Source organism: Phalacrocorax carbo, chromosome 10 (assembly GCF_963921805.1).
Source record: "Phalacrocorax carbo chromosome 10, bPhaCar2.1, whole genome shotgun sequence".
Classification (NCBI taxonomy): Eukaryota; Metazoa; Chordata; class Aves; order Suliformes; family Phalacrocoracidae; genus Phalacrocorax; species Phalacrocorax carbo.
In genome coordinates this window covers 10,989,071-11,013,115 of record NC_087522.1, presented here as the reverse complement: position 1 = coordinate 11,013,115, position 24,045 = coordinate 10,989,071, and the positions used below count along the sequence as shown (strand labels likewise).

Genomic DNA, 24,045 nt, shown 5'->3' with positions numbered 1-24,045 from the left:
ATTAAAATGGGTTTAAAAATAAAAGAACAATACATTCAGAAATCCCATGGATATTTGTCAACCCTTTTGAAGCTGAAACTATTCAGCTGCATCCATTGCAGTTCTGCTTCTTTTCCTAATTAGGAAATATAGGAGTTAATTTTCCCTACCAAGGGACCAGTGACAAATGGATGTAAAAAATATTAGTAAGTGCTGGGCAGAACTTTCAAGACAGGATGACATTGATGTAAACCTTAGGAAACCAGAAACAATTCCTGCCTGAGTTATGACACAATGAGAAGTGTTTCTTCTGGCTTTTAGAATTTTAACCAGAAATACTTGAGATTAATAAGTTCCTTTTCACAAGACCTGGGTTAATTTGCACAGTTTAGAGATTGGATTCATCTCTGCCTGGGCTTCAGTGCTAAAACATTTCCATGTTTTATTGATAAAAATTAAGTGTCCTGGGAACAATTCCAAACCAAGCACACCAATTTGAAGACATATGCATACTAAGTTTTCAAATAAATCTACCTTACAACTTTGTTTCTTTGGAAAAAAATAAAAAACCCCAAGCTTTCTTCAAACAAACCCTGAGCTTTGAACTATTCCATTTTATTAAAGGTTATTTGTAGTTCATCGCTACATGAATTGCATTTCCTTTCTCCCAGGGCAACTGTGCCCATCATTTGGCTTTCCCCTGAATCCCTGTGAGTATTACCATATATGGCATCATTTTACTTGTAATTATCCTACCATACTGCAATGCTTAAGTTACTTAACATTTTGTTCTGTGCTTTCATCCTTAACTCTTTGCTCCTGCACAGGCTGAGGGTTTTCCTATTTTCTGCAGATAGACTTTGAGGCTGTAACTTCCTTTTGAAGTGGACGAGAAAAAGTTCTTCAACATGAAATGAAAATGCTTCAACATGAAACGGAAACCAGACAGGATCTCAACAGCTACAAGTAGGAAAAAATCTCTGAAGTCAATAACTAATGAAGAATAATATCCATAGCTGATAAATACATCTAAATCTTCAACACATCAAATAACTTTAAAATGTGCATGACAATAGACAGGTCTGATAAACAAGTATCCATTAAACAATATTAGTAGCCTTCATCAGAGCTGTATGACAAGGTCTAGATTTCAACTCAGTGATAAATACCATCTGTTTGAAAACTAATGAGGAAGAATGGCTAGACCAGGATCAATGCCTCTAAACATAAAGAAGCTTACAGGGGGAAAGACTCAGCAGGCGGAGAGCATGTGAATCTCTCAGTTTGCTTCACAGGTGGATCAAATTCTTCTTACAACTATTGAACTGCAACAGAATTGGTCATGTTGGTGTTTTTCTCTGCATCTGCCTTGAAGCACCATCATTTCTTGGGTGGCAGAAACAACTTTCATTGTGAGGTGGTATGAGTAATCCCACCTGTTTTAGAATCTACATGCTCTCTTGAGGTCAGTGATTGAATTTTTGAAGATGAGTCCTTTTCTTGCAAGCATCTTTCATCAGTTTTGGCATGGACCATACACAATCGCGTTCCTCCCAGGAGGCATCTGCTCCTCTCTTCTCAGTGTACATTTTCCTCAATCTTTAGCCCTAAACTTTGTTCCAAAGTGGGAGTTCACCATATAAATGCTGTTATCACTGTCCTAATCGTGATCTTTTGGAGTAGACTGATCATTTGTTTACGTGAAACATCTCAAATCATTCTTGTTGCCTGCCATACAGAGAGGCAGCATATTTACAGCCAGTGCTGTTCTTTGCACCCAGCTCAGATGGGCAACAAAAAAAAACCAGATCAAAAGCAGGTCCTGTTGCTGATCACCCCAACAGCAGTACTTAATCTACTTCCCATACATGTTTTCCTCGTAAGAAACTCCTTGGCTTTCCCAGAGCAAAAGGGCCCACTACACTTACAGGCTTGCTCTGTTAAAAACACCACTGTCACATTGTGTGGCATAGTTTAACTGTATTCTTCCCTCATTTCTTGCCAGGCATTTTTTTAGGAACACAGTACAGGATTTAAAGCGTGTAAGCTCACATATATAGCACTCAGCTATAACAGAGGTTTTGTGCTACATGAGCTACTAAATCCTCTGTGACTCAATTACCTTCACTTTAAATGAAAATTATCCCAGTTAGAATAAGTTTCCAAATTAGGAAAAGGTGAGACTAGCAAGTTGGCCTCACTGTTATGGGGTGTTTGTGGTGTAGCTAGGACTCTTGTACATTTGGTTTTGACTGGGAAAATCAGTTTAGAAAGTGTATTATTATGTTGAAAATTTGAAAGCTTTCTATATTAATATTATAAGACTTAGCCTAATTCCACTCCTGGAAACATCTAAAACTATCAGAAGAATTTATTTTCAGCATTTGTTTGAGAAAGCAATGAACCACAAAAATTGACTGTTCACACATCTCTTAATGTGGCTATGCTGGCAGTGCAGGAAACCTCTGTGCAGTCAATGAGGTGCTCTAAATCACATTAGGGCTTGGTAGGCTTCATCCTGCAGTATGAGATGTGCAAAGATAATGAAAATCTTTGTTCTAGACCAACTGTACCCTCCTAGAGACCCGGCTCAGAAGCCAGCCCACTGATCCTACTAGTTTACTTAGAAAAAAATTCCAAAAAAAGCCTGAGCTGGTTCAGCACCAAGCTCCACCCTGGGTCTAGAGCTATACAAGATATCTGTGTGGGAGAAGGGCCAGGCAGCAATGCTTGCCAGCTCCAGCCTTTGAGATTTAGTGAGCTGGGAAAGAAAAGAGTTTAGCTCTCTCGTGGAGGAGTCTTTTGACTAATGGAGCTTTGCAGTTTGGAGGATGTTCTGGGTGGCTCTGCTTCTTGACACGTGTCAGGGGAGAAAGCGAGCTGAGGTCCCATGGCTGGGTGAGCCTCTGGAGAGTTTGCCCAAAAAGAGAGGGGGAGGAAGGGGAAAAGGGCAGGATGGTCACTGCCTCACGCAGTATGTTGACTGTTACTGTATCAAATTAAGTTGAAATAGCACCCTGCTACCTTATGTTTTGATAGAAGCTATTCAAACTAAATGCATGTATAAAAAAAAAAAGTAAAAGGTAACAAAGAACCTATTTGATTATAAAATGTTTAATAAGCATTTGTTTTCACAGACTTCACATTACCCCCAACGTTCAGAATTTTGATTAGATTTTTTTCTCATTCTTTTAAGGTGGTTTCTTGTTTAACTGAAGCTTGTGCGCAGTCCTTTTAGCCACATCTGCTTTCTAGAAAATATTCTATCTACTTTTTCAGAAAGAGGCTAAAATATGATAAACCCAAGATTAGACAGGTTTAAGGGGAGCTCTTTAAAACATTCATGTGCTTAGCTATGCAAATAATGATCTGTGGAATTTTTAGTAAAAAACCTTTTCAAAACTCCAGTAGGATCCACTTGTATCTGTAAAAATTTAACAATTTAAACACCAGAGCTCCCCTTCGAGGGCTGATGCCTTTACTTACATTGGAATGAGTAGAATCACAGAATCATTAAGGCTGGAAAAGACCTCTAGGATCATCAAGTCCAACCGTCACAAGCCTGTTCACTGGCCATTGCTTAGTCCAATTCACGCTTAGTTGCTGATGCAGCAAGGTTGCTCAGGTCTCTGAGTAACTGGGCAGATTTCTTGGGATTTTTCCTTCAGCAATATCTAATGTGCTGGTCAACATAGACCAGCACGGTCTTTGCGAGAGCGAATACATTGCATGGCAATATTGCATGGCAAACGTCAGTGTCAAGAAGAGAGATTGCAGTGGGGGATGCCCAAGAGCAGGCAGAAATTTCAGGGAATCCCAATAGCTAGGGCAGTGGCAGAGGCTGCCCAGACCGGTACAGGGACCAAAACACAAGGATCGAAAAGTCCTAACTGCCTTAATTTTCAGACACCTAAACCAATAAGATTTCATACCCTTAGTATTGTATATTTAGATTGTATATTTATAATATATGTCATGTTACAATAATGCAGCCACAGATATATTAGTAAGCACAGCCATGGTATAAAGTTTCTTATGTTCCAGAAAGGCAGCCTGTAAACGTGCATAATGGGATGATGGGGTTTTAAGGCTGACTGTAAAATGGCAGAGAACAACTGCCAGGGAATGACACGAGAGGCTGTTCAGTCATGCTGCCCATGGGAAAGAGCTAACAGCAGAAAGGATGTGTGCACAAAGGAGAGTAGATCAAAGGCAGTATGCATGTAGTTATTAAGAAAATGTAGAGGAAATAATAACATCTAGGAAAGACAGGAATTCTGAGGAAGCATTAGAACACATGAGCATTAAAGACAGATGGAGCATTTTAAACATACCAGTTAATCACACAAAGGGTAGGGATTGGAAGAGAATGAAAACAATACTTAACCACATGAGGGTAGGTTCAATGAGCTGAGAGTCAAGTCCTGAGAATGGGTATATTTATACTCAGAAACACGGGAACACTCCTAGTTCTCAGATCTATGCCCCTGCCTATGCCCCAGCTGCATGTCAGACGACTCCCAGGTACTCAGCACCCCACCAGGCCTTTGGCTTCCAGATGAGCTCTACTAGGAATGGAATAACTTCGCAGTAGTAGTACAAAACACACAGCATGGAGTACTTAAAAATAAAGTGCACAATTTCTGCTTGCATTTTGTCACTGATACTTTGGCTATCCTGCTGAATTCCCATAAAGTAAATATCAAAAAAATGGGAGATGGGTAGCAATAAGTAGAAGAATGCAGACTCTACATTGCAACATCACTAAACGTAAGTGAGTTCTTGGCAGCATCCACAACTATTTGTATGTGCATCCTTACAGCTACATTTTTTTACAATTTAGGTACTAGGCCTTGGAAAGTTTGAGTCTATAGGTATTTAAAGAAGACATCTAAGATGATCAATGCCATGAAGTTATTGTTATATATTTTAGGCAAAAAGATAATTTCTTAGAATTTTACACCACAATTCTATAAAGTAATACAAATTGCTTCTGCTTGACAGTTGCCCAGCTGAAAGCTAAGTGAACTTTCTTCTTTCTGCACAGCCAAATAAGGCCATCAGGATGATAAACCAGTAGTGGTTAAAGTTGTGTGTGTTGGTTTTAGGTTGACTAATCTTTTCAGTTTAAAAGACAGGCATGAGGACTGTTTTGAGCTATGGGTCATGATGGCCATCCAACGTACAGAAGTTATTCTAAATGTCTCAATGAATCACTTACTGTGGCTGTTTTCAAAATGGGAAGGACAATTCGTTCTATCTATTTTGTATATTACTGGTGTGAAACACCTTACATTTCCAGCTTAGCTGGCCAGGTGAAAAAAAAAAGTATTTTCATATTTTTTTTATATATAAAATATATAAAAATTATATATTAAAAAGTATATGGTACCTGTCAGAAGTGGATCCTTTAATGGATTTTCAGTAACAAAAAGGCATAGATTTGCAAAAGAAAGCCCCTTTCTTAAAAATTCTAATGTTCCAAAGTTAAGAGAAGATCTGAAGATTTACTAATGGAAAAATAAACTGAAGTACAGGAAAAGAAGGAGGAAATGCATATCATAAATTATTCTTCATTACCATGACATGTTTCATCCTGGGAATAAAGTGATGGTCAATTTTAATGTCATAACTGCATAAATTTTAGATTTCTTTTTTGTATTAATGATTTTTTGAGAAATTCTTGATTGATATATTTGTAGGTAATGAAATCTTGTTACAACAGAGGTCAGAGCTCTGCTAGCCCATATGGTACCAGGTATAGTATATAATTTTTACTTTTTCTTAGGTGATGATTTTTTTCCAGTGGCACTCACAAGTAACTGTATGGCTGGTGATCAGTAGCAGTGCTTTTTAAAAGCTGTAGTATATATATATATTCAGTCAGTAGCCACATTTTGACAGATAACCTAACACCAGTTCAGTTTGTGGTGTAGTAAGTTGTGCACAATGAACCTTATTGCAATAAAATCACTGCCTAACCCATGATACAACAGCTGAACCCCCATGCTAGTGCTATCCAAACACTGGCAGGTCAAAACTTAAGGAGGAGGCCTTCAGCAAGCTGGGCCATAGAAGAATCAGAGTTCAAAACAGGGCTGGCTTAGCTGGCATTTCACTATTGCCTAAACCTATTACGTAGAGGCTGCAGTAAAGACCAACCTGCACAGCGGGGCTGAGCCCTCTTGGCCAACACGTGCACAGGCTCCAGGGGTGGCCACTGCCAGCAGAGAGGTATCAAGCCTTCCTCATTCTAGCTACAGTACATGCAAACAGCACCAAAACCCAGCATGGACATAAAAGATTGCACTTTTCTACAATGGCAACTAAATTAGGAAGTTATGGTGAGTTACCAACAGCTAAAAATGAAAAGCAGTTCAGTAAATGTCCAGGATGCTCTGTGTTCCTCACTTTTCTCAATTTCTCAGTTTCCTCTAGGAACCTCTTAAAATCCCATGTTCTCTCTACACATTTTTACATTTGTAAAAATTTTACATTCTGCATTTTTACAACCGCACTCCTCAGTTGTTCACTGTAACCTCTTATTATGTAACCTCTGAATTCAGCAAGACAATTTAAAGAACTAACTTTGTGCATTGAAGACTTCCTACGGCACTGATACCTGCTTGTTATTTTATCAACAGGTAAATCTACTGGGACTGGAGGTCAAGCTTACTGAAGGTGAGGAGAATATGTCAGTTCCATCAGAATTTGAATCAATTTTTAATAAAGAAAGACATTGTAATATTGAGATATACTGAAATAGATTAATTTACTTACGTGCACAGGATAGACTGGTCTTCTCGATCTGTGAAGAAAGAAAAAAATCCATTAATTAGGGAAAATGGCTATGTCCTGACAGAAGCACTTACATTTATAAGGATTTACATTGAACATCCAGGACCTCCAAAATCTGGCAATCCATGATTAGTCAAAAGTACTGGGTTCACATCTTATTTAATTTGCCCTTCCATTTAAATAAGCATCTGTAATGGAAATATTTTGCACAAAAAAATGAACAAAAGGTTAAGAGTTCAAAAACACTTTTTGTAAATTCCATTAGAGATGAACTGTAATGAGGACAGCAAAGAGATCAGGCTCTCTATAAGAAGATTATAATTGAAAATTTCAAACCTGAGACTCAAGTTTTTACTACGCTTATGAAGTATGGCTAGCAGCCCAGTTGAGACAAAGTCTGGACAGATAAGGCATCAAAACCTAAAATGACCTAAGCTGGTCATGCAAAGTTTCAAATTTTGAAAGCAGAGCAGTTCAGATACCTGAATAATGTACTTTCTATTTCATTTCAGACTGAGAGACAACTTTTATCAAGAGACAAGTAGTTGCTCTGAAATATCCTCCAAAGAATAAGATAAAACAAGATACTTCATGAATTTTACAAGAGCATGTTGACAAGTACATAAGAATTCTCCATGCTTTTTACTATGAACAGGAGCATGAAACACATTGTGGATCAGACTTTATAAAAAGGTGGACAAAAATCTCTATTTCTGCTGTGTGAGGCATATAAGAGGTTTCTGCACAGCAGAGTCCAGTACACTGTAATGCTGCTGCAAGGTTTAGGATTACATCCTAGCTCCATAACCAGATCTTGCAACGTTCCTCCCTGTTTATTCTTTTGGAGTCAGAGTTCCTCTTTACCTTCAGAACTTTTACACAGAATTTTCTACCAAAAGGCTGATCTCAGGTTAAGATCTCTAGGCTGTGATGGATGATGAACACCCACTGAGGTTTCATAATGTACTCCCCAATGCTAAACTATTTTGTAAAGCTCCATTGAAGCAAGACTTCCAGAAAAGTCTGTGGTGATGGTAGGCTTTACAATTTGCCGTCTGTGTAAAGATGCATGACTAGCATGTTTGCTGCAATCAGTTCTGAAGTAGACCAATTTTTTTCCCTGTGGGAATGGTCAAACATTGGGACAGATTGCCCAGAGAGGTGTGGTATCTCCACCTTGGAGCAGTTTGGAAGCAGACTTGAACAAGGCTTTGAGCAACCTGCCCTGGCATTGGAGTTGGCCCTTCTTTGAGTGAGGCTGTCACAGACTGCCTCATACAGACTGTAGAAAAATCTTCTGACTTAGAAAAATAAATTCCCAGGCACATCAAATACATTTTTGAAAAGAATGCATAGTTTACAAATCTGAGGCTTCAGACAGATAATTAAGGCAGAAGCAAGTGTTTTTGTATGGTTTGGCATTATTTATCAGACGCAGAGCTAGCATTAGCCCAGTGGAGCCTCTAGTCAGAGGTTAAGACATGAAATCCTTCCTCCTTCTATTCAGTGCGGGGTGGGGGGCTTGCAGGGATACCTATCTGAATGCTTGCCCCTATCACTGACGCTGTATGTACTAAATTCCGTGAGATAAACAAGCTTTCTGTACTGTGTAAAGGTAATGGAGATAAAAATTCAACCTATTAAGCTTGCAAGTAGTAATTGTTGCTTGGACAACAGCCAGTCTAGGAAAAGAAGTAGAAGATTCTGCTGTGGCTTGGATTGATATCAAATAACTGTTTTGCTCCCAGTTCTTCAGTAGCTATAACATTAACTGCTTTATTGATCACTCACATGGCAAATGGTGCCACTTCTCTGCTTTATTTGGTAAATTGGTGCAAAATGACTCATTACATTTCTATTGGAGATATTTGTCTGTAATCATCTCAGTGGGACTCTTCCACATAAACATTTGAGAGGAGAGGACCTGTAAGCCATGTTTATTTTTTACTGGAGGATATGAGCTAGGCTTTCTTTTAAGTTAAAAAGTGAGAACATGGTAGAATTTTTGCTAAAAATACACTGTTGTGTAAATAGAAACCATGGGCATATAATGATATTACATCACAAACCCATAAATACCATAAAGAAAATAAAAGTGACTCCTTGATTCAGAGTTGCCAGTGGAATTTCTGAGCTCAGGGAACATTAGATAAATTTGGTCTCCTCCAAGCCAAGGATTTTCTCACTACTCTGCTCCTGTTGGTGCCCTTCTTTTGCTCTCTACTAAGTGAAAAACCCCTCCTGAAGGTATCCTATAAACTGGCCCACCACAGGGGTTTGCATGAGTGCATGTGTATGGGCAGCTTTGCTGAAATATAAGAGCAGAAGAAGGATTAGGAAGTCAGAAGTTGCACCAAGTGCCCTCTGGGATAAAGAAAAGGCTGTGCAAGCCAAGCCTGAGTTAACTGAATTTCTTTGGACTTGATCAGCCCAGCCCTTCATGCAGGTGCAGGGAACAAATCCTGCTGAAATGGGAGTGAAAGGGGAACAAAGGGAATCGTGGGTCTTTGGTCCTGGAAGGAGTCAAACTGAAAGCAGGGACTGCTGGGTGGTTGCTGGCTCTCCAAGGATGCATTCTAGTGAAACAGCACTTTGGGACTCTGACTGACAGCAACTTGCTTGAGGGTGGTTGGGAGTTCTTGGAGGGAAAATCAAAATTATTTGTTTGATTTCATCTTTCTCTTGTAGCCTGAAAGGCTTCCAGGATTGAACCGATGTGATTTGCCTGTTCTCTGTAGGTGAATAACCCCATGGCATTCTTGCAAGCTTCTCTCTTGGTCACTGGACTTATCTCTTTCTAACTTCCCTTGTGTTTGGTGGCCATATGAAGTCTCAAAGCTTTCAGCCCTGAATTGCTGAGCTGTGCCGCCTGTCCTGTGAAACCTCATGCTGTCCTGTGCACATTCATGGAGGGAGAATTCCAGATGTTACTCCCTTTCCTTCAGCAATTCTAACAAATTGCAAAGGTAAGGATGAAATGTATCAGGAAATCTGATCCTATTCTGTTATGCCTTGAACTGCAGACACTGGTCTCATTTACTTTCAAAGGCTCTCCTGTTCGATTGCTCCTATTCAGTTCTGGAATATTTTATTCTATATAGAAATGACTGTGCCCTGTTTTGGGACCCTGCCACTTTATGTGTGTAGATCTATCTGAAGAGAATGACTTGCATAAATAAAACTCCTTAAAAATAATTACTGGGGCCTAAAAAGTAACAAAATATGTCGTCTAGCTACTGAGATATTTTTGATTAATGACTTTTTAAAAAATCTGGCATTACCTGGAGACTATCATCCACCCCCTGTATGTCTATATTAGATGTTTTGGACATTTCAAAATTTTCTCCTCAGGTTTTAATAGCATAGAAATCTACATTTACATTCTAAAACCCACCAGCTTTCCTAATGTGCAGTTGACTTCTTTTTTTCCCTGTAATCTGCTTTGTTTTTTCACCAAACACCTCCAGATTGCTTGTAAGACTCATATGCCCCTCAGTTCTTGATAGACCAGCTAGCTCTGCTTAATCACAAACAAAATCAGCTGGTTTATCACAATGAAGCAGCAAGTTGGCAGCTTTACCATAAAAGGAAAAAAACAGACTGAAACCATGTTCCAACACTCGCTTACTGCTTCTTTACATTTGTTAATAACTACACTGCCTAAAGGGGACATTTCTGTACAGTCCTGCTAAGGACACAGTAAACAGACGGCTTTTCACAGCAGCCTCCTTTTCTAAGATCTTGGGAACCATGTTTCCCTCCCATACCTCCCAGTAACAACCAGGTTGTTTGTTTTTCCATCTTTAACTTGAGCTTGCATAAAAATGGCTTTGCAGAAAATAGATAACCTTCTTGAACCTGCAGAAAGCTGTAATATATCTTCTCCATGATGATTTATTGCCAGAGAACTTAATAAAAACCTAATCATTCACATGGGAACTTATATCTATTACTACTGCTAAATAACCTGACTTTTCACATTTGTATTGTTTATCACTTATTTGCTGTGAGCAGGGAAGATGGCAGAAGGCAGCATAATTACTCATCCTTACTGGACCAATGTCTCAGCTCCATCATCCCTGGAAGCTGGCAGTGTGGCAAGTAGAAGTCATACACCCACCTCCAGCTCCTCTTCCCTGGCCTGCACTGCCCTCTCCTTGCTGCTGCACCCAGCATTCATGCAGCACTAATTCAGCAATAAGCAAGGGGTGGGTTTCACCTGGAGCAGTTCTATTCCATGACTGCATGAAGGCTGGTGCTGGCAGTGCAAGAGTTGGCATGAGGGGGCTGAGGCCTTCATGTGGCAGCTGTGCCACTGGGGAGTTACTTCATCCGAAACACAGGAGAGACAGGTGGGCACAGAAGCATAGGGTGATTTTTTAGGATCGCAGTCTCTAGTAGTAGTAGTACTAGTAGTAGTCAGCCAGCTTATCTGTAATGACAGTGAGTGGGGCCCAGTTCAGTGTGGCAGTTCCTGGGGACAGGTACATGCACAAAATGCTCTTGTGGAATATTATATTCTCTTAGCCTTTTAGATTAAAGAAGACTAAAGTGGATAAAGTTAATTCTTGTTCTGACTGATAATGAGCATCAGTGACTTGTGCCTGGTCACTAATCATACTGCGTTAGTGACGTGTTAATCAGTAGATTCAAGAAGCATCCCAGTTTGAGCATGAGACAGCATGACTGATTTGTAAAAGGGTTTTAGATACTCAGAACCACTTAAAACAAGTGGAAATTTTATCTCTGCCCAGCCAACACCTCAGTTAATTCCTGTGTCCTGTCAGCTTTTCTGCATAATTAGAAGAAAGTCCAATTATCTGATTTCTGTTAACCGTAGCTAAGTGTTATTACCAAGTTTGATGGGACTTAAACATCATCCCTAATGAATACATTAAGCAAGTAACTCTCTAAAGTGGAGGAGGAGTGCAGTGTGCACAGCTCATGAGTTTTGCTGGATGTTCGTGCCAACAGAGGAGAGGGCGAGAATGTGAAGGGCTGCGATTCCCAGATGATGAGCCTGCAATAGAACCAGTGATCTGCAGACACTGATATGTAATTCACTGAAGGATACGGGTTCCCTGAGACATCTGAACAAGCTGATTGCTCTTGGCCAAGTGGCCCTGGTCATGAAGTACCAGAATGTAATTCTTCAGTCTCATGAATCTAAGATATATTTTACTTTGCCAAGAAGAAACTATGCAAGTTTCCCAGATAAGGAGCAATACTGACATTTCACAAGGAAAACAGTCAGTGCCCTGATCCATGTTTATAAGTAAGAATTTTTGTTTATATTCCATTTGCAAATATGCTTATGAAAAACTATGAAAGTCTCTGTGTCTATACATGTTGCGTGCACACGCACACACTCATGTTGACACCCACTTTCACCACTCTACTCATGTGAATACAATTTGGCTGAATAACTGGAGTTATTTTGAGGTTTGGTTTAGTTTTATGCACAAAACATGAGTACGTTTTTACAAACAAAAGGCCAGCTTTAAAACCAGCTGGAGCCCTCTTCAGAGATGGAGAGCCTCCAAAATGGCATGTGCAAGTAAATAAGCAAGTAAAGCGTGGGTGTCCTGGGCTTGTGATGCAAGCTCCTATGGGACCACTCCCTGGCTGCTGTGCCAGCTGTGCGTGGTTAGGATGGGAGGCAGTGGAACAGCATTCTCTTAAAGGTTCAACTGATGATCTATTCCCTTCTCTTTTCTTTCTACTTGCTCTCCCCCTCCTCACTGCTCTCGAGAATTCCTTGCAAAGGGGGCACATGAATAATGAGCCATAAAGCATCCCCAAGAGTTGGTGGGGCCAGAAAATTATTATGAGAACCAAAAAAGTGAATGGAAAGGAGCGTGAATGTTTGCTGCCTCCTCCTCCCAGCACCCAGCCTGGGAGTCACAGCTGAACCCAGGCTGTTCTAGGTGCAGTTAATGACCACAGCAAAGGGCAAGCCAGCTCCAGTGGTTTTACCACTGTTAGGGAGAGCATGTTAGGAAGGACAGGAGACAAGGCTGATACTAGTTTCATGTTAAGCAGAAAACTCATGTCCTGTCAGGCCAAAACAGTTCTCCTGTTTCAGCATAGGCTGTAGTATTGCGGCTTTTTCTCTTTCCTGCAGAGAGCTTGTAGCCTTTTCCTAGTTGTTTTCCCCATCCCATTTTTAGGGACAAGCAGCAGTATTCTGCACAGCTGAATGAGGAGAACACTGCTAATGACCTGCAGGAGCCAGAAGCTTCTTGCACAGCTCCCCTGCAAGGCTTGCTGCTTAAATAAGGGATCTGAGGAAAGAAGACTGCTCTGATTTCAGGGCCTGCTCAGAGGCCTGGACAGTGCTGGATGCAGAGCTCAAGAGATGATCTGGAAGACAGATATGTGACTGTGGCTTAGTGGGATAAGCTTATGCCAAGTATAACTGTGATTACATCAAAAATTATATTTACTGAATTGTGTTATTCCAAAAGCACCTGTTCCCTCAGTCCTAAACACATTTTATATGCCTGTCTTCATGAATAACTTTGCTGGTACAATAAGGAGGAAGGTCTGTTTTCAGGATGCCTTTTATTGTTGCTTTATTGATCCTTTTTCCCTGCTGTACTGTAGCTCTGCCTTCTGGATTGCACTCAAATAAAGGAACTGAAATAGCTCTAGAAAAGAAATGTCATGTAAGTCATAGGAAGAAAAAAGGTTGATATTGTAAAGTAAATACTTAGTGCTCTGGGTTTAGAGTTTAACTATATTTTGAACATGTGTATATCTGAAAAGGTAGGATTCTAAAGTTAGGAGCATAAGTTATAATTAGGGAATCAACTTAAATAAGTAAATAATCTTCAGAGGTTTTAAGGATTTTGTTATTTAGATTATTTTGTTAGTATTACAATTAGTACATATGAGCATTCAAGATATTTTTTGGGGGGAAAGACCTGTTTTGGTGCCTTTGATATCAGTCACCATTGGTGTGTTTGTCTGTATATATAGTGCTTGTACCAAAATGATAAGGATTTGATTAGTATTTGCAGTCAGTAGATGTCTGCCTGGGATCAGGCAATTTAGACTGCCTGGAAGCCTATCACATGTAAGACGATCTTTTTTCACTGTGGGGAAAGGCTTTGTCTAGTCCAAGTCTTGGTTTAGAAAACAGCAACTGACTGTGATATGCTTAACTGACTACTTGTAACTTCTAGTAAACCTATCAGGTTCATATTTCAAGTAGGACAAGTACAGGAGTACTGCAATCATTGGGATTACAATGTGCTGTGCACCTGGACAAAATGCTGTGTAATTTCATTTGTGTACTCAGATGTAGTGCAAAGTGATTTTAAATGGGTTAATGTCTCACAACAATCACTGTTCTGTGTTTGTATGTAATTATTACAAAGAAATCAATACCAGGTAGTAATCTAGCAGCTAAACTGGAATTTCTAGATGCTGTTTATTGTTTTCCCCAGTCAGATCTAAAACCCATAAGCCATAAACCCTTAAATTCTTAAGTTCCAAACCAGGAAGCCCTAAGTATTAATGCCAAGCCTGCAAACCTTCCTGAGCCATAGTTACTGGCCAGAATTTCAGCATGATCAGGCCCCTTATGAGGGCATTTAAATTTCAAAGTATTTTACAGAGTCTTGGTTTCCTGGGGCACCTGAGGTCACTGTGAGTTGGCAACCGGTCATGTCCCTGTAGACTGTAGGTGTTGCAACCTCATATGTTCATTGCTACAGCTTTTTCATCCCTAAATCTATCTTTTTTTTCCCTATAGCAAAAACCCCTATATCTGTCAGTAGTGACTGTAGAAGGAGGAGACCACTGCCAGTTTCGAAAGTTTTGTTTGCACCGTTTGGGGCCTTACTTCTTTCCCATTGCTGCTTCTTGCTGTTATAATTAGAAAACAGAGTACATCTCAACTTAGGGCTCCAAAGCATTAGACTATAACGAAAGTAGCCCTAAAACATTATTTGAATTTGCTTTGCTAGGGGAGAGGGAAAGAGGAGCGACACTGACAGATCCAGTAGTGCTAGCAGCTAACTTTGGAATAGTCTCCACTGGTGGAGAGGGAGCATTTTCCATGCCCGTATTTGCCAAAACTATTTGCTTGTCTTTGAAACCTTCCCACATGCTTCGACACAGATGGGTAAAAGGATTGTTTTTCCTTTTTGAGTCACAGTGTTTGTGGACTGCTGTTCCTGCCAAAGAATTCCTCTGAAACTTCTGGAAAGCCCGTGTCGCCCTCCGTAACAGATCCGTTCTGGCTTTGTTTCTTGCAGGAGCTCATATGGAGTTATAAGGTGTTTTTTCCCATGTTATTGTGCAGCAGTTTCTAAGAACTGCAGCACTAAACTTGCCTACCTTGCAGCATGCTCCTGTAGGCGGTGTCCGCAATAGCATAGATGTGGGGCGGCATCTCGTGCCTCTTCTTTCCCTTGTACATGTCGATAATTTTCTCTGAATAAATGGGCAGCTGTTTGTATGGATTTATCACCACGCAGAAGAGACCTGAATAAGTCTGCAAGGAAATGAAAATAAAAACCAGAATTAATATCACGTGCGACGTCTAGTGTGGGAAACACAGGGATCGGTTGCATTGAACTAACAGGACTTTAGCAAATAACACTCTCTTCTATTCTGCTTAGTGTAACAAATGAAGTAGTGATTTCTGAATGTATGTATATGGGTGGTTTCCAAGTGCACAAGTAATTATTTCTAACAAACAAACTGCCAGAAAGTATGTGAATTCAGCAATCTGTAGAAATGCCATACTTCAACATACTCTAACATCTGATGTTAGAGCTTCTTGACTTAGGTTATTTTCAGTACATAGTGAATCACCCTTATCTGTGATGATGTAACAACTGTAATACTTCATAATATTTCTTTATATGTGTATTTTCATACCAGAGTATGTCCTCTGCTCACGTCGGTGCCAAATTTTGTAAACTGAAAACCTAGGGAAGAAGCTTGGACTGATGTTAGAAGAAGGATTTTTTTGAAAAGGGGATATGAACACCATATGAAAATAATGATTTATCAATCATTATTTTCATATGGTGTTCATATCCCCTTTTGTCCTTGAAAAAAAAAAAAAATTACTCAAGTTCAAAATAGATGTCTTAACAGAATAGGCATGCCTTCACTACATGGGTATTCTGTAAGAAATTTAAGGAAAAGTATGGTTTCTGTTTACAGTTTAATTAAAGGTATTCATATAAAAATATATACATTAACAAACAAGAGCACTGGCTACCAGCTGACAGATGTTCATCCAGGTTTTGTTATTTATTTTTTTTAATTCTCCTTTATTTTGGAAAGCTCCAGCTATTGAACTGGGAGCAGAAATAATAGCATATGGTAATAGATGGTGATCCATATAGCACAAACAGTTACTAAAAGCAAGCAGTTTGCAAAAGCTTCACATTTTTTTTAAAATTAAAACAAAAAAAATAGAAAAATTACAAACTCAAGAGATTCACTATCCCAATACACCTGCAATTATAAGCTGGCCTATGGCTGTGAGTTTTAAAACCGTGCTAGTTTAAAAAAAACCCCAAAATAATTAAATTACACTCTTTCTAACTTAGGCATAAGTGGGTTTGGATTTTTTTTTATCACCATGCTGTATGAATGAGTGATTTATGGCATGCAGCTGCTGCTGCGCCTTAGTCTCAGGGCTGTGTCCAAGGATGGCTCAAGCTGCCTCAGTTCCCCCATAGGAAGCACTGCAGCACAGGACTGTAAAATGGCATCTGGGAGGCTTGGCTCTGGGCACAGGGATTTCCCTTTCCTGACCATAATAGGAAATGGCACAACACGAACTCGGCACAGCTTGAGCACTTTATATGGTATTCAGCAAACATGGTGAGAGCATCCATCAGCCTCCAGCAGTGAGGAGCAGGTTTGGTGCTCTGTGCTGGGCAGGAGAATATCTGGAGCCTCTGGGTGGTGACTGTGTTTCCATGGTCTTAGGTCAGATAACAAGAAAATCAAGCTCAAGATCTTTGCCAGTTCTCAATATCCCCAAGCTAAAACCCTTGATGTGGAAGGTATATAGATACTATGCAGGATTTCCATTGATGCTGGAATTCAGAATGAAACTCTGCTAATTGTGTCAAAATGAACTTTAGTGCTGCAGGGACAATATGCTTCAAAAGTGGTAGTTTTTTATCCTAAAATAATTAAAAACGCTATTAAGGAAAGGATAGCAAGGCCTTTATTTTCAGTAGAAAGAGATTCACTGTATGCACTCAACTAATCATTCCCAACAAAGTAAATAAAACAATAGGAGAGTAAATTTCCAATTCAGGAAACTACTTAGGTTTCCCTTCCCTGAGATTTCTAGGCAATTGCCATGTGCAGGGCTGTTTGTGCACCCAGGCATACAGTAACATACTTTTGAAGAACTAATTTTGAGGGATGAGAAGCAGGTTATTAAGGCAGGGCAAAAGCTTTTGCCCACTTCTAACTGGACTGTGACTTATACCTTCTCTCACCTTGGGAAAGTTGACCACGACCTCTTGGTTTTACTAATTGTAGGTCTATGTATCTGCTTTGCAAGAATTTGTGGAAAAGTGATTAATGTATATGATGTTTTGAAGATAAATGAGCCACTTGGCTAAGCATGTGATTGAAAGTGGAGGGTTTGAAATTTCTGTGCTTTAAATCATTCTCCTTGGGACACAGGGCACAGTCTGCCCAGAGTGGGGCCACACCTTTCCCTAGAGGGTCTGGAGACAGAATGTGGTTTGAGGTATCTTAGGGGTAGTGTCCATAGGAGTGCCGAGCTCATGTGTCCCTTGGGCAGTCACTACTGATGGGTATTTAGGAGAGACTGGCACAAATACACACATGGATGTTGTAAACACCTATGTTTGGGCAGAAGAATCCCACCTGTGGTTCCAGTATGCATGTATAGTTTTCTGTATTTAAGAAAGCATTTTGCACAGTTACGTGAAGGCAGAATTGGTACTGCCTGTGAGTACAGGCACAAGAAACTCTACTTTCAAAGCCACCAAACTTGCATTTGTTTTGTTGATGTTTATAGAATAATTTTTGGTCTAATTTGTGTGTGGGCAAGGCAGATTGTGTTTGTTTTGACCAATGTGAAACATGAGTTAGTGGCAAAGTGCTTCTTGCCCTTTCTTAATTATCTGTGATGAAGAAAAAGGCCAAGGTGTTTTTCCAGTGTACAGTCGTTCTGTGAATTTCTGCACTGAATCTTTTTATTTAATATAAATGCAAGGGCAGATGATTTGATTCACCTCCCCACCAGCTAGGTGAACTTTTTTCTTTAGCAGCATTGGGAATCCTTTTTTGTGCCAGTGATGCTCTAAAGATGAAAATGTTATGGCCATGTTTTCTTTCTATCTATGGGACGCCAAGGGAGGCAATGTAGGCGTTGCATGGCAAAGCCAGGAGATAGTTGTTTACAGTTACTTTTGCAAGTGGATGAGAACAAAACCTCAAATTCTGTTTAGATGCCCCTATTTATTTTTTTAAAGTTATGGCATCAGCTAGGAAGGCAGCACTTTGTATGGCTGGACGGTTTTATGGTAGTTTTTGGTTACTGAAAGTCTAATCACTTGTTGTAATACAAGTCAAAATAATTCCTTTATAACTGTTAATTTACCACCATCTTAAAATCTAGTCTCTTGTGAAAGAAAACTTAATTTCAGATACACTTCCGTTTATGTCTCCATGAAAAATTCTTTGATTTCTAATTGCATTATCCACTTTTTGAAATTAATTTCCTCTTCCTGTGGAAAGTGAAAGTCCACAAAAAATCCACAAAGTAAACATATTGGGAATCCTGGAACATCTATGCAGAATGTTGCTGAGAGCAACAACAAAGAAACAAACTCCACCCACTTTATCCACTATTCTTCTAGTAATTCTTTTTAGATCTTGCAGCAACGCAGAACATTTTCAGACAAATTCCATTTTAATAATTAATGCTGCATGTTCTGATATAACACATAAGTCTATATGTTCACCTGCAAACCTAAAATCCAATAAACTAAAATACTAAAAAGATGGAAAGTCTAGATTCCTTCAGGAATCTTGATGATGTGCATTTTAATACATTCCTGAAGGAAAGATCTTGAGCTTAGCTCTTAAGTTATGCACAACAATTAAATAGTTCCTTTGTTGTACTACATATAACTATCTTGTTTTCTGCTTCATTTCCTACTTTCCAATTTAGCATTCCTCATATTAATAATGTAAGCTCTACTCCTGCTTCTAAAGCCTTGTTACTTCTGTACTTTCTTTCACTTATCGGTGGTCTGTCATGCAAGTAACGCTTTCATAGATTGAAACTGTAGATTACTTTTCTACAGCACAACATAGGGATTTGCCATGTAAAATCAAAGATAACAGCTAAGTTCCCTGGAAACTTTCTGGGCTTTCTTACTGTGCAGTTTGCTTACTATTAATGCAGATAGATTACAGGGTTATTAATGTCAAAATACACTTGTGTTAATATACTTGTGTGGACTGGGAGACAGAATAATCTTGTCCCTAATTCACATGAACATAGAGAAGATTGTAACTTTTCCAGACTTGTCTGATATCTAAGTTGACCAACAGGGGTGTGGGGGTGAGGGGGTGGAGTTTTAGTGGATGCATGACTTTGGTTCAGTAAACACTGGAGCATATGAGTACGCTCACTTGAATTCCAGTGGGTTTATTAATTTATTCAAACATAAGGTTTTACTCAAGCACCCACCAAACCAGCACTTGTCAGCTGCCTTTCAGTGGGAGTTTTGCCTGAGAAAAGACTGTGTGATTTAACTTTGCCATATGTTCTTTTTGCAAGTTACTGGAAAATTGCTCAGGTTTACACTGAAGTAATTCAAAAGTCCCTATTGACTTATTTATTTCAAAACAGCAGGACTGAGGTGTTGCTCAGCTATTGGAGAGTACTTTCCAAGGCAACAATACCCTTTCAGAATTAGCAGGCTTTGGGGAAGGAACCTTTGTGTGTTTTAATTAAGAAGCAATTATTAAAGCAGGACAGTCATGGGGAATAAAGTGAACTAAATACATTTTTGGTTTGGGATACCACTGCTGAGGGGTGAGTACTTGCATGGCAGTGTTACATGCAAGGACTGTATTCCTGACAGTGGGTGGGATCCACCTTGTTTGTGATGGGACACGGTATCATGCAGCAGGAAATGTTGTGTGCATGTTTGATTCTACTTACATAAATTAAACCTGAGAAGTATCTCTCACGTAGATTGTGCAGCACTGAAGCTTCATTAAGGCAAGTCAGCTCCGCCATGTCCTCCACTTTGGAGAACTTTGGAGGGTTCATCTTCTGGATGTCATCCTTGCTCAGTGTCACTTTCTTTCCATTTTCTGCCAGTTCAACTGTCACCTCATCCCCTTTCTCTTCCTTGATACTTGCTGCTTCAAATCCATGTTTCTCTGATGGAACCCAAACCAGTCTCTTCGCTGACCAGTCAGCCTGGGCAAGTGGGTTGTTAATGAAGTTTTTGTCCACAAAGAGGAATTTCTCATCATCGCTGAGAGCTTTTTGAGCCATTTTGACTCAGTAGACACCTGCTGAGGAAGCAAAATATTCCGCTTTAAAAGGAGGCAAATGTGGAGACATTCCAGGCAAAACGCACTTGACAAATCTGCCATGCAGTAGATCCAAAACACTACAGCTCCTGTGTCACAGCTCACATTTCCACGCAGATACTTTTTGGTGCCAGCTTAGAATATCTGTGTTCAGATTCTCATTCCTTTGTTACTGTGTCTGAAATCACCTAAATCAAAAGCTTCATGGCACTAAAACAAATGAGGACACCTGGGCTTATTACTTTATGCTGTACTGAAGATCAGAGAGAAAAGGAAGGCATAACTACGTTTGTGCAATAAGACTGTCAGGACTACACCAAGACTACCCACTGAACAGCTTCCTGCAGCCTCGTCTCTTGCCTATCACAAAGTTAATTGAGTTCAGATACATAAAAAAATTCTCAACAGCCAAATACTGTTGAGTGCTTACTGAAATACCAGTCCAATAATGAAATAATTAGTAGAACAGTTCCCAGGCTGTCTTCCACAATGTACAGAAATGAACTTTTCTTGCAAAGGACTATTTCCAATCACTGTAATACCATTTCTTTTGGAGAAGTATAAGAATAAGAAAAGGTCAAAAGAAAAACAGGAGAAAGTTTATCAGTACTGCTGATGAAGGAGAAGGAATTTAGAGTTATCCCCTTTCCATGGTTCAGAGAGTGGGAGCTGATCATTTATGAAGAATAAATATCTACCACATGAGAGAGAAGAAATAAAACAAGCCTGGAAATTGCATCAGCTATTAGATACTCTGAACTGTGGTGCTTGAATTGAAAGGATGATGCATCTGTGTCATGCAGCTGCACATGGGTAAAACTGCATTGTGCAGTTGCACTTGGATAAAGCAGCTGGATGTACCTGCTTTGTAGGTGAGACCAATGGGAGGGTTTTGGCTGCTTTGCATCATGTCTGGTAGGGAGGAGGCAGCTTCTTTCCTTCTCTGGCCATTGGAGGTTAGGATGTAGCTGCAAGAGCTTTGCTGATAATGCTGGAGCTCTTATCAGTGTTCTGCTCTATTCTATGGGATACATGTCTAAATGAGGAAAGGAGTAAACAGAGGACTGCTTGTGGTTTGCTACAGGGAAGGAGAAGAGCGGTGCTAATCAGGAATCCTTCCATGCAGTGGAGCAGAGAGGGGAGCTGGGAAGGAGCTACAGTTGAGAGCAGGGAAGAGTATGTGCCCAAGAAAAACATCCCCAGGAGACAGAGGCTGTTTCACTTCCTTATTGAGAATGCATTTAATATTTACAGCATTCAAACGAAAATGAATCTTGAGGGAGTTTGGAGGACTGACTGCTAAAGTTGACTGCAATGAACCCATAAGCAGAATGATATTTGTAAAGACCAAGCTCTGTGGTATGTAGCCAAATGGACACCCTGTACTCTGGGAGTATCAGATATTTGTTCCTGAAGCCTTCCCACAAATCCATGTAGTGTGTGTGGTTTGTGGTTTTTTTTTTTTTTTTTTTTTTTTTTTTTGTTTTGTTGTTGTTGTTTTTTCAAGGCCAGACTGTGTGAGGGGTATGAGAGCAAAGCATGGATCATGCAGAATGTGACATAAAGCTAAAACTGAAAGTAGGATTTTAGAGGTGAGTAGGAGGGTTAGATGATGTATCACTAAAATTCAGTGGAAATTAGATGCCCCAGCTCCTTAAACTCCATTGAAAATTCTCTCATCTGAAAAAAACAACAGCTTTCCTCTAAATGTGCTTGTTCTAGAGCCACCAGCCTTGCCTGGAAAACCTCAACAGGAAGATTCACCCAGGTCATCCACACACACACAATATACGTGGTCGTGTGAGTGAATGGGAGTCCCTAACAGCTTGGGCTCTGTGCATCACTGCTGGCTCACACACAGTATTCAATGCCATCAAGTCTCTGCGAGAGAGCTCTGTAGGATGTGGCCCTTCCTTTGCTCCCAGGGGATTCTTGGAAGAGAGCTGTGAGAGGAAACTATTTGACCTCTGTGTGGATTAGGGCAGAAAATGTTCCCTCATTGCCAAGAAGGCTGGTAGAGCTGCACAGTTCCAATAATGGAGATGGTATTCTCTCCAGCTGAGCTTTCCAGCTGGCGGCCACAGGCTGAGGCTGGCTGGACAGGGGAACAAAGGGAGCACTGCCCTATTGCCAGGGCTGCAGCTCCAGGAGCCTGTTGTGGCCTCTCTTGTCCCACTGCAGTAGCAATGGGTAAGGCACATTCTCCACCCCACCGCCCCAGTAGTGTGGGAGGAACTGCTGCAGCAATGGAGTGGGAGGATTTTGGTCCATCCTAGGCCCAGAAGAGAGGGCTAGATGGTCACCCTGAAGCATTAGAAAGGCTAAGTGCCAAGTGACAGCACATTCAAATCAACAGGAATTTGGTGTTGCCATCAGAAACACCAAAAATCAGACTGAACTGCAGAGCTGAGCTTCACAGGGTCAAATCCTGCTGCTATGAGGCTGCCCACAAATGGTGATGGTGGAAATCAAACTGCCAAATCATCCTAACCATCCATCTCAAAACCCAACCAAAGATAAAACTTTTGGCTGCTACAAAGCATGTCACCAGTGGGATGACCCAAAAGTTCTTAACTGTTTTGTTGCCCAAGGACCAAGGGAAAGTTCCTTTCCTTGTTACATGCTAAGTCAAAAACATCTTCCACAGATTACAGCATGAAACAGAGAGCTGGTCTCTCTGTACTCTACTACTTTCTTTTACGTCTTCCTGCATGTAAAGCTTTCTGCACTTTGTTATTTAAATTCAGTCTTTTTGAAAGTTAAATGAGGTTGGAAGGTATAAGAGATGGCAGGAACTGCAGAGCTTGGAAATACAAGTTTTTATCCTCTAGATCTAAGTGCTATGTTTGACTAGTTTAAATGTGGTAAGAATAGACCCCCTACAAGAAAGTGGGAATAAATAGTCCTAGCTGGATCTTGGAACTCCTGTGGAAACACAATGAGGCGAAAACATGGATATGCGTAAAAAGAACTTTTCATGGCTGGTCCTCTGGAACCTAAGGATAAAGTTTGAGTAGCAGCTGAGTACCACTGTAGTAAAAAAGGAAATGTGTTTATGAAGCGTGACTTAATGAATACTAATGCATATTAATATTAAAGAAAAATTTCTGAATGGAAGGGGTAAAAGATGAGCTCCACAAACTCAGCTAGATTTGTCCTAGTGATGTGCTGTGCACTGAAATAATGAGATGCTGAAGCTTTCTGATTAATAATCTGCAGTAAACCTTCTGGTCCATCTCTGATCAAGACTGAACTGCCCTGGTCTGGCATACGATTGATACTGAGGAAATGGGCCAAGGGGTAAGATTCATTACTGCCTATTGAGAACATTCCCTGAGAAGGCAAAATTTGACCGTTCACCAGTTCCTGGACTTCTTCTGTAGGGGTGGCTGAGAGACAGAGGCTGTGCAAGAGGTGGTAAGAGGTTCTCATCCCTTCTTTTAGGTAGATGATCACCCAAACCATGTACAAGAGTAAATATTTTTGTACTCAGAGGTGAGGAAGGGAGGAGGAAGAGGGAGGAAAAGCAATCACAAAAACACTGCTGATATTAAGTTTCTTGCATTAGAAAGGTGCCACATTACACCCAACTGGATCCATCTGTTATACTTGTCTAAACCCAATGTGCACATACACATGGGCATGCATACTGTTACAGCTTACTTTCTATTCCTCCTTCTGCTGTCCCACTGC

At 40.2% G+C, this 24,045-nt stretch overlaps 1 protein-coding gene and 1 long non-coding RNA gene across 5 annotated transcripts in view; one reads left to right on the top strand and one right to left on the bottom strand.

Moving 5' to 3' along the window:
• MYH11 (myosin heavy chain 11) overlaps positions 1–24,045 on the bottom strand; it is a 62,344-nt gene that overhangs the window by 35,355 nt on the left and 2,944 nt on the right. For 3 of the 4 annotated variants that reach the window (XM_064461845.1, XM_064461842.1, XM_064461844.1), the window contains exons 2-4: positions 19,973–20,334; positions 15,124–15,280; positions 6,760–6,787 (exon numbers count right to left, since the gene is read on the bottom strand). In XM_064461845.1, coding sequence (XP_064317915.1) covers positions 6,760–6,787; positions 15,124–15,280; positions 19,973–20,314 — 527 coding nt within the window. In that variant the 5' untranslated portion in view covers positions 20,315–20,334. The remainder of the gene's footprint in view (positions 1–6,759; positions 6,788–15,123; positions 15,281–19,972; positions 20,335–24,045) is intronic. The other variant, XM_064461843.1, reaches the window with a different exon arrangement.
• Positions 837–13,416, top strand: LOC135315197 (uncharacterized). The gene is made up of 5 exons (XR_010374639.1): positions 837–945; positions 6,624–6,660; positions 7,290–7,395; positions 9,516–9,743; positions 12,948–13,416. It is a non-coding gene; the product is annotated as an uncharacterized LOC135315197 (long non-coding RNA).